Source organism: Suricata suricatta, chromosome 3, assembly GCF_006229205.1.
Source record: "Suricata suricatta isolate VVHF042 chromosome 3, meerkat_22Aug2017_6uvM2_HiC, whole genome shotgun sequence".
Lineage (NCBI taxonomy): Eukaryota > Metazoa > Chordata > Mammalia > Carnivora > Herpestidae > Suricata > Suricata suricatta.
The window spans coordinates 116,783,528-116,798,388 of NC_043702.1; the positions used below are offsets into that span (position 1 = coordinate 116,783,528).

The window sequence follows — 14,861 nt, forward strand, 5'->3', positions numbered from 1 at the left end:
TCCCCCAGCACCAACAACCTCGTGTCCTTTAAGATGACGGAGCCAGAGGACAGACAACCAGGAGGGACAGAGGGCGTGGCCCTCATGACAGCTTACAAGGCTGAGGTAGGGTAAAGGCAGATGAGGGCATGTGCCAGACCTCACCGCCTTGCAGGAAGGGGGCCCCAGATTCACAACACAGGAAAGACCCCTTGTCTGAGTACAGAAGAGACTGGAACTCAAAGAGACATGAACTGACTTGCCAGCCCAGCTTGGGGACAGTGCCCAGAGGCAGTGTTTTCTGTCTAGTGCTCTGAATCAGGACCACGTGTGTGCCCCCCTTTCTGATGCTCACCTCTGCTCATAAGTAGGGACAGCCCCCAGACAGACAGACAGAGTACATTTGTGAAAAAGGAGAACAATCCTGTCACTCATGTCTTCCTCGGGCCGGGGGAGGAGGGGTGGAACATAGGGAGAGGCCCCCTTGCCCCCGGGCCAGTGCTATCATCTCCCATCCCGGGACACAGCCAACTGAGTTTTGGACTCAGGGGAATACGTCTGGGAACACCTGCTTGGGGGGTTGCAGCCATAAGATGGTCATGCAGAAGGGGCCCTGGTCCCAAACTAGACAGACATCTGACCAGATGACAGTGGACCCCTCGGTGCCAGGATTCTCGAGTTGGACCATCACCTGACTCCGTCCCCTTCTGCCAACACAGGTCAGATTAAAGGAAAACAAATCAGCAAACTGCACACCAAACCATGCAATCGGCCCTGATTCAGGAAGACGCACCATCAGCTCAGCCCTGAACCCATGAGCCCCTCACACCAGCTGAGCCCTTGACCCCAGATGCTGTTCCTGGCTGCGGTTCAGCCTGGTTGTATTGATTTCTTTTTTCCAGAATAACACGTTCCACTTGGTGCTTGACATAAGAAGGGAAACAGAAACAGAGAGAAGGAGTCCACAGGCTGCAAAGCTGCTCCCAGCAGCCAAGGTCTTGGAGAGGCATGGCCAGGCACTCCTCTGCCTCTGAGGGACCCACTTCTGAACACAGCTCACTTCTTCCAGGGCCCTGTGCCCCTGGGCTGTGCGGATCCTGCCACACCTACCAGACTCGGCTCCTCGACCTCGATCCTACAATAGTGGGGACGCTAATTCTAGCAGAGGCGCCAGTGCACAGCCCAGCTCTGAGCCAGCGACATCGCCTCTCCCCTCGGGAGATGACTGACGCCACCTCCCATCTACAGGGCGAAACCATGTACTCCGTACGGCGGCGAAGATGCCAGCTTGGCTCCTTTCGGGACAGCGGCTCCTGGCAGGAAGGCAGAGGGACACGTTCAGTGGTACTGGGGGGCCTCCCGTTCTTGGCTCCGCGCCAAGCAAGGAACTGGTACTCAGCACCGTCAGACGTGTGTGAGGACGCAGAGGAGGGAATTCAAGGCCACGGGTTTGCTCTTCTAAGAGGAGAAGGAAGAGCCGGGGTTCCTGCTCCCAGGTATCCCCCTAGACCAGGGGCCCGGCAGTCTGGGAGACCGCACACTGGCAAGACGCGTTTTTCTCGTTCCTGATTCGCACCCCTGCCGCTCCGTCCTTCCAGGTGAGCACATGCTCCGCCAAATCCCTGCAGAGTCCTCCGCCAAGTGCACCCCATCACAGCCGTGGGCTCAGAAGGCAAGATGTGTGCTGTGCCGTGGAAGCACGCCATGTGGCCCCCGTGGACCGCTTTAATGAAGAGAAGGTGGACACTCTACTCAGGGGCAGTGACAGCCATCACTCAAATAGGCCCGAGCCCAGCACATCCAGCCTCGTGGCCAGAGCACAGCGGCCCCGTATCTGGCAGTGCGAGCTTCCTCAGGACAAGCCAGCATGCAGTCTAGGTGCCAGGAACTAGCCACTGCTTCAGGGGAGGTGAAGAGCTGGGCACTGAGAGCTCGTCAAGTCTCTGTCACCCAGCAGCCACGTCCCCTCCCACACTGGTCTGGTGTTGTCCGGGGAACCACCTCCCTACTCTGAGTGCAGTCCCCGTGGGCGGGTGAATCCAAGTTCTCAGAGACCCTGCGACACTTCTATTCACCTCTCAATGCAGCCAATGGGCACACAAGCCAAGCCGAGCCTAAAAGATTCTCTGTCCTCAGAAGCAGTGATTCAAGGACAGGAGGAGGACCAGTGACCTAAATCCACATTACTCTGTGTGACACGTCTCATGTCCCAGGGCCTCCAGGCACTGTATGTGCATTCCGCCCCCCTTCACAGAAATCCCTCTATTGAGGAGGTGGCCAGAACTGACCCCCAAGAACCTTAGCTGATACATCCCTACATGGAAATCTGACACCAAGTGTCCGGGAAGGCTGTCAGGAAAGAAAAGCCACACGTAAAGAACAGGAAAAGGAAATGTATGTGGTGAACACGGAAGAACCACAGGATTCCAGAGCTGGATGGGACCTTGGAGACCACTTTGTCCAGAGCCTTTGCTTCACACACATGTGCACACTCACACACACACACTCACATGCCCCTGCACACATGGTCACACACACATGCTCACACACCTGCACACATGCTCACACATGCACATGTAGCTGCACACATGCTCTCACACACAACTCTCACACACCTGCACACAGGCATGCTCACACACCTGTACACACAAACACACATGCACCTGCACACACATTCACACATGTACTCACATACACCTACACAATGCTGGCACACACAACTCACACAGCTCCATGCATACTCACACACACCTGCACACATTACACACATATGCACCTGCATGCATGCACATACAATTCACACGCACCTGTACATAAACACTCACGTCTGCATGCATGTTTACACACGCAACTCACACAGACCCACACACATGATCACATATGCATGCTCACATACATACACACTGACATGCACCTGCACACATGCTCACATACATGCACACTCACACGCACCTGCACACAGGCTCACACAGGCTCACTGACATGCACCTGCACACATGTCACATACATGCCCTCATACACACCTGCACATGTGCTCTCACACACATGCTCATGCACATCTACGCACATGCTCACATGCACATTCATATGCATCTGCACACATGCTCACACACTCACACATACCTGCACACATGCTCACACACACTCACATGCACCTGCACGCATGCTCACATACATACATGCACACTCACACGCACAAGGGCACGTGTGTACTCACACACACTCACATGCACACACACCAGGGAGGTGCAGAGACTGCACATCCACATAGCACGTGCAGGAAATCACCAGGCAACAGCAGCACCTGCCCGGATAGCTGCCAGCCCCTTTCCAGGGCATGACTTTTAGTTCTAAAACTGCCAGCCAATGAGGGAAAAGGGTGTCAAGACCAAACACACTTCTCTCTAGTCACTTCTCTACACTCAGCACATATGCTCCATTGGCCTCTGCTCAACTCCTTCGTCACACTCCAGAACCTCCAAAAAGAATCATCCCGGGATGTCACGCTCCAGCGATGATGATAGGGCTGGAGGTTCTGTGCATCTGGTTCCAACCCCAGCTCCAGATAACGACCCCACGTGCTCTGAGAGACCGTCTCCGCCTGCCACCATCACTATCTGCTCCCACTCAGGGTGTCACCCACTCCTCCTGCCTCACAAAATGGCCAGCGTCAGCTTGAGGCCACCAATCGCCCGAGGATCCCTATGCAACGGCCTGCCCAGGACATGTGACAACTGGGCCCGCACTGCTTCCCAGCGAACACACGGCAGGGAAGGAGGGGATGCAGGATCCGCTGTGTCTCTGTTCAGCAGAGATCTAGACACGGTTGGCACAAATGTGTTCTCTCTGGCCCTGGTTTTCTACAGCTGCTGTGAAGCCTCCCCGGCTGACAGCCCCTCTGGACGTGGAGCTCCGCGTCCATGTGCACACACATCCGGGCCCCCGTGCCCACGGCAGGACCAAGGGTGGGTTACAGGGAGCTCCGCATCCACATGCACATACATCCGGGCCCCCGTGCCCACAGCACACCCAGGGTGGGTTACAGGGAGCTCCGAGTCCACGTGCATACACATCCGGGACCCCGTGCCCACGGCACACCCCAGGGCAGGTTACGTCAGGCCTGCAGGCAGGCGGCACTCCAGACCATCTCCACACAGGACTCCCCTCGCACCCGCCCTCCCTACTGCCACTTCTCGCTTGCTCATCTTTGCATCACTGGGCTTTTTCCAGGCCCACAACCCCTGCACTTGCTGATTCCTTTTCTCAATCAGCTCACAGAACACATTTAAATATTTTTTTCATCCAAGAGACAAATGTCTCTATTATATAGGGGACCATCTGGGCTGCTATGGCTAGCTGGCTGTGCTGCTATCAACTCTTTTTTTAGGGTTCATGAATCAGTTGCCAATAAGAAAAAAACCAGGAAGTCAGCTCCAAGATTCTGCGTTCCTCCCCTGCATTTTTCCCCAGCAGGAGAGCCGTATCCCAGCATCAGAATGGACCCTGTGAAGGCGAAAACAGCAGAGATGCCTAAGGCTGCTGTTCTGGAAACGTCAGCCCCAAGTTCTCCTGGCTCTGGGGGCGGAGGGAGGGAGGTGCCGTCAGCCAACCACCCGGCCCTGGGGCCCTCTGGCTGGGCTAAGTAATACTGGGCAGTCTCTGGCAGGCCCAGGATCTATGCCAGCAGGAAGGAACAAAAGGAGGTCAGAGCAAGAGAGGAAGAAGGAAGGGGGGAGCAGGTCCCGGAGCCCTAGACTCTAAGCAGTGGGTCAGCGCAAGGGTTGGTGGGGATTCTGGTTCCAGGCAATGCGCAGTCACATCCTGAGAAGTCTATGAACGGGAAGCCAAGGGACAGAGTGAGGGGGCAGAACATGGATTTGTGGTATCCTGGCCGGAGGTTCCTCCCACGGTAGAAAAAAAGGAGATTGGGGTACTATTCAACCAGAAACGTGTCCTGAGCGCATGTCTAGGGTTTTTACAGACCCTGCAAAGTACTGTTTACAGCTCCATTCTGGCCAGACAGCATCAACCCACCCCCCAACATGGGCATTTCCGGTACTGACCACCTGCAGGCAACCCGGGCCAGGCAAATGTGTCTGCTCAACTGCTCCCACGAAGGCATTCAGCCCAAACCAGGAGCACGTGGGCACTCTCCACCTCCACACCTGCCCACCAACCCTCACCCAGGGGTGGGGGGATGGAGAAAAGCAAATGCATCCTCCCAAAATGTGTGGCTAGGAAACTGTGGGGTTTTCACTGTTACGGAATATTTTGTTGTGCTGGTAACTGTGTGAGAAAGAGAGAGAGACACAGACAGACAAAGGGAAATTACATTCTTTCCAAACCTACTTGTTTTTTTTTTAAACCACTTTTGTGACTCAAGGCAGCTTAAAGGAACTAGAGAATAAAGCCATCCTCCTAATGGGCCCCGTGAGCTGACAGCCGCCTTCTCCCAGCTCCTCCCCACCAGGTGAGCCATCTGGTCCTCCCCTGGGCAGCCAACTCTGCCTCTGCCTTCTCCACAGAGCCGGGCCTGGGTCCTCCTACCTTGTGAAATGGGAAATACGAGTAAGGTTTTAACAAACAACAACATTGTCACAAGATCCCCGGTTCTGGGCTCCTCACTCAGGTGCATTCCTTAGTTGTTAGGCTTATTTCATGGAAAACACTGTTCTCTCGGCCCGATGAAACCCCCAGGTAGAAATGACCGTGGCCAAGGGGTGCTCCCCCAGCGAAGCCAAGAGCCATTCCCGTCAAATGTGTATAACCAGGATCCAAAGCAGAAACTTGACAAAACATTCCATAACTATTTTGTTCTCCTAAAAGACCCGAGGACTCCAGAGGCAGGCGGCAACACGGACCAGACACTGAAGCCCACGAGCAGATGCGGGACCTCTGCGGCTCTGTGGTTGGTCCTCCCCATCTGGGGGGAAGGCGGAGAGAGGCCAGCGACATGGGCCAGACGTCCAGACGGAGCCCAGACCTGGTGCAGCACAGACAGGACCAGAGTCTCTGCCTATAAAGAACAGAATTCCCACTCGATCCTGCGTTTCCGCTCTGGGGCACCAGAGATATCCACACACCTGTGTTCCCAGCAGCATGGTGTGCAAAACTGCCCTGAAGTGGACCCAGGCTTGCATATGCACATGGAAAGCAGAGTTTCGGTTTGAGAGGAGGAAAAGGTTCTGGAAGTGGGTGGTGGGGCAGCTGCATGACGGTACGGACGTGCTCCATGCCCCTTGAAGCAAGCACTTAAAACTGTGTGGAAAATAGTAAATTTTATGTTACGTATATTTTACCAGCATAAAAATAAAAAATAAAAAAAATATTAAAAGATCAGGAGAGCCAGGCAGAGCCCAAAGTAGAAACCTCCAGGCTGGGCGAGGTCTCCATCCTGGGCAGGTGGCTAACGGACTCAGAGAAATGCCAGTGAAGGCCAGAACCAGAGGAAACCGGGGGTCTCGACAAGGCAGCCGGGTTTGGACCAGGCAGTGAAACAGGGGCCACAGGACAGGTGCAGCCATCGGGCTCCACACCCCTGATTGGCACTAGCTGGCCTAAGACAGAGGCACAAGCAGGGGGCCCCCTCACCCTGCCCGTCACAGAGGTGCTCACAGACCCTTTGGTGAGAAGCCAGCCTGGGGGTCAGGTAGTGACAGGAGGCTCATTCTCAGAGCCCCATCACACAGAGGTGCTGAGGCCCGGGGGGAGAGTCAACCCTCTGATAGCGGCCCCACCCCTCCGGCTGCAGGTGGGCCCTCAGGACAGCTGCATCCACTCATCTAGGAGCAGACGAGGCTCAGCCAGGGTACAAGGCATCCACACTGTCGCTGGACAGCTGGGCACTCCCTGGGGGCGGCCACCACTGTCCCCAAAACCACTGGCTCCTGCTTCTTCAAGGGGGGCTTCTGGATTCACAACACAAATGAGGCCACAGAAAGGTGACTGTCATTCCCTTCACGACCAGTCAGAGCCACCAACCACATCAGCACTCCACACCTGTTCATCGTGTCCACCAATGCATAACAGGGACGGCAGGGCCTCTGCTCCCCCAGCTTCTGCCTCACAGACAGCACAGACACGCAACCTGGGGCGCACACTAACCCTGGGTCACATGTGTGCACACTACCTGAGGTCACATGTGTGCACTGACCCTCAGTCGCCTGTGCACAGGGACCTACAAGCTGCAAGATTTTCCCAGGGGTTGCTGCTGAGCCCAAGCAGACTTGACGGTGGCAAGACACGTGGCCACATGCTGAAGACGTGCAGAACTCAGATGCGTGAGACGGCCACGAGCCTCAGAGGTGAGCACATAATGCTCTGTAACAGCCTCTGGCAGAGGAGCCACTTGGCCACCATCCCGGGAGCATGGCTGTGCCCCAGGCCCTGTGCACGCAGGAACGCCAGTGGCTCCGTGACAGCCTCGCAGCTACATCTCGATTTATTATCTTCTTCAGCGTTTGGTGTTTGGGCTTCATTTCAGCGTGTGTGAGACTGTCTCGTGCCTGCCTTGCCTTCTATGTCAAATTAAAAATAAACATCAGCCTCATCGTTGGATTCTGGTTGGTATTCAGAGATCAATTCAGGACTTAATTGTGCACTTGGGGTTTTCAGTAACCTTTATGGGAATTAACCAGATTCCAAGAGGCGTTGACAGAAGTTCCGGCAAGTCTGTTACCCGTGCTCACACACAGAGGTCCTGGCTGCCACCTCTAGTAGACCTCGTGTGCCTGACCACCCAGCTGAGCCAGGACGGGGTGCCTCTTTCTAAGCTAACACAGTCCGCTGCCATTTTCTGAGGGCCCTCCCTCTCCCAGAAGAGGAAGCAAATCAGAAGAAACCCATATGGCAAAAACATCAGGCCGGCACTTAGTGTCTGCCTTATCTGAGCCACAGGGGACAGTCCACACCCAGGCGTCAAGGGAGAGAAGAATGGTGTAGGGCACAGTCACCCATGGTCAAACACGGTGCCACGGGACACCGTGCGGCCGCCATCTCCAAACATTAATCAGCCCAGCCCTGACATCATCCCATCGGAGCCTGGCAGCAACTGGTCCCGACGTCAGCTGTTGAGAACGGCAGTCCAGCGTGGCCCTCCGCCCCAGCACTCAGGCTGATGTGCCCCATCGGGCGTCTCCCCCAGCCCGGGGATTCCGTGCTCCTACCACCCGGGTGGGCCTCCAGGGGGGCCCAGGAACCTGGAATGCTGCTGTAACCAGGTCTGGGAACCCATTCACCGAGTGAGTTTGTTGGCCTGGGTTGGTGCAGTAAGTTACCTGGATCCGACCACGGGGACACTTCACAGAGGGCAGGGGTTATGAACCAGGGTGGCCACTCTGGCCACAGAAGGGCGTACAGTCCAGACACAGAGACAGAAGTGACCGCTGGTCAGAAGGGCGGCAGGGCTCAGACCAGGGGGCCGGACACAGGTGAACACGGGCACATGTAGAGCGTCCCTGGGGGCGGGGACAGCCCGTGCCAGTAGCTGCAAGAATTCAAGAATGTCTGGACCATGGAAGACAAGGAATGAGATCAAACTGTTATCCAGGCTGCCATGAAAACTGTTTGGTGTGAGGGTGACACAGAGAGATCCTGTTAGGGGGTACGAGGGTCACACCTGGTGGCTGGGGTTGGGGGTCAGGGGTCTTCAGGTGAGATTTAACAAAGGATGCTTGTCCAGAAGGGCTCTGAGAGCAACGGCCTGGGCCGGGGCGGAGGGGTGGGTTGGGAAGCAGGGCAGGCAGAATCGGGTGGCAGAATCGGGCAGGTAGAATCGGGTGGACACATACTGACAGGGAGACTGGGCCACCATGGGCAGGTCACCATGGGGGTGAGGAGTGCACAGCCTAGAGTGCGAGGCAGGTGGCCCAACATGCAGTCTGTGGGGTTGGGGGCACAGCATGAGGGGACTGGATAGCCATAGGTCAGTGGAGGCAGGGGAGGAAGAGGAGATGGGGAGGAGCACAGAGGAGGAGGTGGGCCAGCACGTCAAGGCCACAGACAGGCCGTGGGAGACTAGCCGGCTGGCAGCCACCAGAGAAGAGGGCACAAGGCAGGGGCAAGCGAGGAAATAAATGCCTGAAACAAAAACAAGAAGCCAAAGCGGCAAAGCACTAACATCTGCTGATTCCAGATGACGGGACCAGAAGGCTTCTCGGCCACTGCATGTCTGCACATTTGCTACAAGAATAGAAACAGGGAACAGGGAGGCAGGAGGAGGTGAAGGGACTCCTGCCCATGAGTCAGGAGGGTCCCAGACAAAGGGCTCACCTGCAGGCTCAGAGACTCCAGGGGGGAGGGACCAGTGGCAGAGGACACAGGACCTGGGGACAGTGGTGACCCACCGGGTGCCAGCAGGAGGGGCTCCAAGTCTAGGAATGGAGGACAAAAGTGGCAGCAGAGGCGTGAGTCCAGGGACGGGCAGGCGTCCAGGGATCCTGTCATTACTCTGCCCTCTCCATCGGCTCCACCGGAAGTCTTCTGCAGGGAGAGGGCAGGCCCTCAGGGGCTCTGGAAAATATGGCAGAGGCCGAAAAAAACCAGCCAGGATCACCTGATTAAAGGGTCAGGAGGTGAAGCTGAGCCACACATGATCCCACTCCAGTGGCTCTAGGCATGGGCAGACAGCAGACAGGGGCCAAGCAGGTCCCTAGCGGGTCCCTCAGGGACCATGGTCAAAAAGGGGCCAAGAGCAGGGGTGAGAGCTGGCTCCATGGTGAGGTAAGGTGGCACAGGGTGGAACACAGGAAATGGTCCCCATCACACAGGGCTACAACCAGGGCGGCAGAGTGCGTGAGAGCCCTGCTCGCCCCCCAGAAAGGCAGGAGCCACAGAGGGGGCACGAGACTGTGACAGATGCCAGGTCCTGCAGGGACCCCTGGAGTGGCCAACAGGATGTCCCCAGGGCAGTGGGAGCAGGGTGGGGAGGGGGCAGGGCCGCAGACCTGGCCGGAGGGAGAAGAGCGGGCCGTGGGCAGAGGCAGGGGTGCTGGACCTCACGATGCAGGAGGGGAGAGCCCAGTGCGGCTTCAGGGACAGGACAGGCGGACGCTCCAGTCACCTGGCAAAGGTTTCACAAGGGTCTCTGCCTCTACTGTTTGTTCAGCAGCTGGAATGTCACAGTCAGACATCATGGTGGGCCTGTGACACCCCACCCCAGCCAGGCCCTGAACCCCACCGAGCAGTCGGGCTGGGGTTGTGCCTACTTGTTGGGGGGGTCCCTGGCTTCTGCTCCTCCCTCCCCTCTGCCATCTCCCAGCGGGGGACCCCCAGGATGATGCCATAAGCTGACCCCTGCAGGGCAGTCAGCACAGACAGCACACCTGATGGAAGGTGCTCCCTCTGGGAACAGCAGGCACCTGTCCCCATGCTGTGCCCGCCCCCCCCCCCAGACGCGCCCTGTGCCCTGCACCGCTGCCAACGGCCAGTCTTCTGGAACAGCAACAGGTTCCCAAGTTTCCAGGTGCCAAGGACGGCAGAAAACGCGGGTGCCCAGCCCCCCCAGGGGCAGTCCCTGAGAAGCAGCCAGAAGCCACATGAGAAAGGAGCTCCCCGAAGGCCAGAAGTGTGTGCAGCCCAAGGAGAACGAGAAGTTACCCCACAGGGACTCGCTGAACCCCTCGCACACACCAAGCACCATCCCCGCTCTGGACAAACACGGTGACCCAGAAAAGGTGCTCGTGAAGCTTCCTTCCTGAGGCAGGAGCTGGGGAGGCATCCACACCGCTTGCTGGGGACGTCAGGCTGCCAGAGTGGGTGGGCTGTCCTGGACAGAACAGCACAGACCGTGTGAGGCACCCTCATCGGAGCAGACCAAAACAGGGCCTCAAAAACACAGGCTATATAGACCCCAGGCCCCCTAGCATTTCACATAAGCCACTTCGTGTTTCTAAATGGACGCCTGGAAACCCTGAGAGGCTGACTCGGTCCCTGGGGCTGGACCTGTGACAGGCGGCTGGCTAACAGGTTCAGGCGCCAGAACATTCTGTCCACAACACCGCTTCCTGGTAAACACGTGTTTCGATCCTGTGTCAGGGCCGTGAAACCTCTCCCGCTGCACACACTGCCAGGAGCCAAAACAAGTATTATCAGAATCAGTCTTATTCTATCAAAACTCAAGAGTTCTTAAAAGTGACTCTATGTATTAAAAAAAAAAAAAAAAAAACCTTTAGGGGCACTTGGATGGCTCAGGCAGTTAAGCAACCAGCTTCGGCTCAGGTCATGATCTCACGGTTCATGGGTTTGAGCCCCATATTGGGCTCTGTGCTGACAGCTCGGAGCCTGGAGCCTGCTTCGGATTCTGTGTCTCCCTCTCTCTCTGCTCCTCCCCTGCTCTTGCTCTGTCTCTCTCTCGATAATAAATAAACATTAAAAAAAAAACCTTTAAAAGCTAAAAACCTGAAAATGAATCTTTGACTTTTCAAAGACTCCTTTCATCTGTATTTATATAAACGTGACAATCGGCAAAAGGCTAAACCAAGCTGGTGTGGGGACATCTCATGCCAGGAGACGCTGCTCATTTTATCCTGGCTGGAAGCAGACATCAGTCTGCCTCTGAAACCCTTCCCCACTCCTTTGCTCCCTTCTAAACACCTAGAGGCAATTTTTTTTTAATACACAATGTTTGGATGAAGAAACACCCAAATCCTTTCTGGAGAATGAAATTAACAGTGATTCTGTTCCATCTACATCCCTGTATTTTTGAAATTTTCCACAAGGAGCCTGTATCACTTTATAAGCAGAAAAACTGATTTTTTTTTTATAGAATGAAACAGAATCTCCTCCTTTTAAAGGGGATATAGAACATGTTAAGTGTCTTTGTTATTATAATTCTAACTACAAATTCTAGCTCCAAATATTTTATTTATACAGAGAAAGGTAATCCTCTGGGTAAAAACAGGATCCACTATTGTCAAAGTTAAACACGCCAAAGATAATAACTACAGTTAAAAAAAAGGACTTGGTCACACCAGGCTCGGACTCGGCTCCAATCCCAGCTCTGACACACACAGGCTGTGTAAGTTTCATGACCTCTCTGATCCACAGTTCCCTGGTCTATAAAATGTCTGCTGAGAGGAGTAAAGGACTTCGGGACCGTAAGACGACTGTGTGCCTCCAGGCATACAAAGCCAGACACACACACCCTGACACACACACACATACACACACAACCGCAAAACAAACCCTCACTTACATTCTGTACACTCCAAATGTGGCAAATAGTGGCTGATGTAAAATTAACCGGTAATTCAAAATATTTTCATTTGAAAACAGATGCAAATACATTTTCAAAGCAAAACATAAGACTTGAAAGCAATGTGCTAAGGCCACAGCCACCCTTCCTCCCAGGCCTCTTGTGGGAAGTAAACAGTCAGTGCCTAAAACTGGCCTGCTGTCCACACTTAGTGCGTAGTAGTTACCACGATGACCCCTAAGCAGGCGTGCACCATTAAACAAGAAAAAGGTTACGTCTACGAAGACGTCTTACAGCCCAGACCCAACAATGGGGCAGCTCTTTAGCTGCGGTGCCCAATTCATTCCCGGGGATGTTAACATATGCTAAGCGATCGATATGCCTTATCAGATCAAAAAATATGTGAAGAAGATAAGAAAGCAAACCACGGCCTACCCGAGAACTAGCTCTCCTAAATTTTCCTTGAAGTAATTACCACCATCTACGCAACACCCACACATACAACATGTGCATCCATTTTTCCTTTCAATGTTCAGCAGCCCAATCAATGTGGGGAGGCTCCGGCCTTTTGATCTGGAGAATGGGGGAAGGAATAAACACAACAAAGAACAAGAGGCTAGAGACTCTGGAGTGCCTCCTGTAACGTGAATCCAAAGAGCACAGATTCTTTCTATTATTAGAAACTGGAATCTTGCCACTCCCACTGGGGATCTGGTCAGGACCTGACAACCTCCAACCAGCCCTGGACAAGGGGGTGGGCGCTGGGGACCCAGCTAGTGGGGGCCGTGGGTGGATGGCAGCACCCGGCTTTGATTCACATGTCTACTAGTTAACGGGCAGCACACACCATCCATTTAATTAACCTGCTCTTGAATTATTTATTATCTTCCCCCTGAGTGAGAGCAGATTATTCTTGCTGCTTACCCTCTCTGCTTCAAGGGTTTGTTCAGACCACTCCAATCCTGGCAGTGTGAGAGTCTCTCGCACCTGCCACCCTCTGGCCACGGCAAAAACATGAAGAAACAGCAAGTGAAGTATTTCTCAAAGAATGAGCCTTCTGAAATACAGATAGCCCCCCAAACCCAAGGAAGCAGAGAAAACTCCCCTGAAGCCATAAGTACATCTGTGCTGCCCTGTTTGGGAGTGATCTGCCCCGTGCCCCTTTTCATTCTAAATCAGGGAAAGTTTCATTCCCCAGGAACAACTGTCAACAACTTCTGGGCTGAATGCTGCAGCCATAGACCCCGGGTCCTGAGGCCGAGGAGAAGCCACAAAATCCCATCACTTCCCACTGCAGGATTTTTAATCTGCCTTGAAATTCTTGTGTCCAGATTCCTTCTCCCCACCTCCCTAACACCCCCCCTCCCAGATTCCCAAACCTACTGATGCACAGATTTGCACATCCAGACGCAAGGGGAAGGCTGGGGACCTTCCAGGTCAAGCATCTTCCCTGCCGCCAGGTCCCTGTCCTCGCTCTCAGAGAGCCTCAGCCAGGGGCTGCGCTAGCCTAGTGACATCTCAACATAAACCTCCGCTCTAGAAACCACTCCTACAAAACACCAGCACCCACCACCCCGCATCCCTTCTGGTCGGCTTCCGGGCATGGGCCCCTGCAGGCGTGCTCTGCAAGGCTCACCAGGAATGAGCCTCCGGGAATCCGTCCCGGGGTCCCTCAGCGCCTCCGGGCTCGCTAGACGGGCCGGCTGCGCGCCGCGGGCTCGGTCCCCAATTGCCGACCTCACCGTTTCCCTCTGGCACCAGCTCCCCGCGTGCGAGGGCGGGGGGTCTGAGGGTGGTCGACTGGCCAAGCGCGGCTTGGTCTCCGCACTGCGGCCTCACCCTGCCCCTACTCAGAAGTGCTCCACGCCCTGGACCCCCGCGTAGCCTGGAGGGGGGCGGGACGCCGGGCACGGGCAATGTGCCACCTGCGGGCGTCTTGCAGGAGCTGGTAGCAGCGGAGGACCGGGAAACTCGCCGCGGGACAGGCGACCCCCACCTCCGGTCTCCTGCCCTCCGGGCCCGCCTCGCCCGGTGCCCTCTCCCACGGTGTCTCCAAACGAGTCTGAGCCAGATGCTCACACGTTCGGTGTTAGTTGTTACAGTTACTTAACTAACTACCGGGCGGCAACTGCAGTCAGGGAGGAGCGGGCTAGGCGGGGGGCGCAGCCGAGCGCCCCGGGCCCCGCACCAGTTGCAGGGGAGGCTCGCCCGGGAACCTGCGCTCCCCCCACCCAGCAGCCGGGCTCCAAGGGCGCGCGGGGCCCCCGGGTCGGGACGCCGCCACCTGTCCTCTGTCCCGGATCCAGAACGCAGGGGCACTGCCGGCTGCTCGCGCCCCGGCAGGTGCACTTCAGAGAAGCCGGGAAGGGGCGGACGGAAAGAGTTAGAAGCCGCGTCCGGTTACTCACATGCCAGATGGCGAAGAAGATGAGTGCGGCGCACAGCACCAGGGACAGCATGTAGCAGAAAGCGGCGAAAGTGAAGGCCATGGCCGGCGGCGGGGCCTCGGAGGACCGCGCTCCCTCCCGGAGGGGAGAGGGCAGGCAGGACCAGGTCGGCACCCCAGCGTCAAGGCCGGCGGCTGGAAGGAGGCAGGCCCGCGGGACACTCTCGGTCAGGGGCGGCGAGCACTCGGCGGACGACAGCAGCCAGAGGGCCCCCGAGGCAGGGCAGAGACGGCGAGGGCCGC

General features: G+C 56.0%; 1 protein-coding gene across 1 annotated transcript in view; it reads right to left on the reverse strand.

Moving 5' to 3' along the window:
- CNIH3 (cornichon family AMPA receptor auxiliary protein 3) overlaps positions 1 to 14,848 on the reverse strand; it is an 85,081-nt gene extending 70,233 nt beyond the window's left edge. The window contains exon 1 of the mRNA XM_029933048.1: positions 14,581 to 14,848. Coding sequence (XP_029788908.1) covers positions 14,581 to 14,661 — 81 coding nt within the window. The 5' untranslated portion in view covers positions 14,662 to 14,848. The remainder of the gene's footprint in view (positions 1 to 14,580) is intronic.
- Between the last annotated feature and the right edge of the window lie 13 nt (positions 14,849 to 14,861).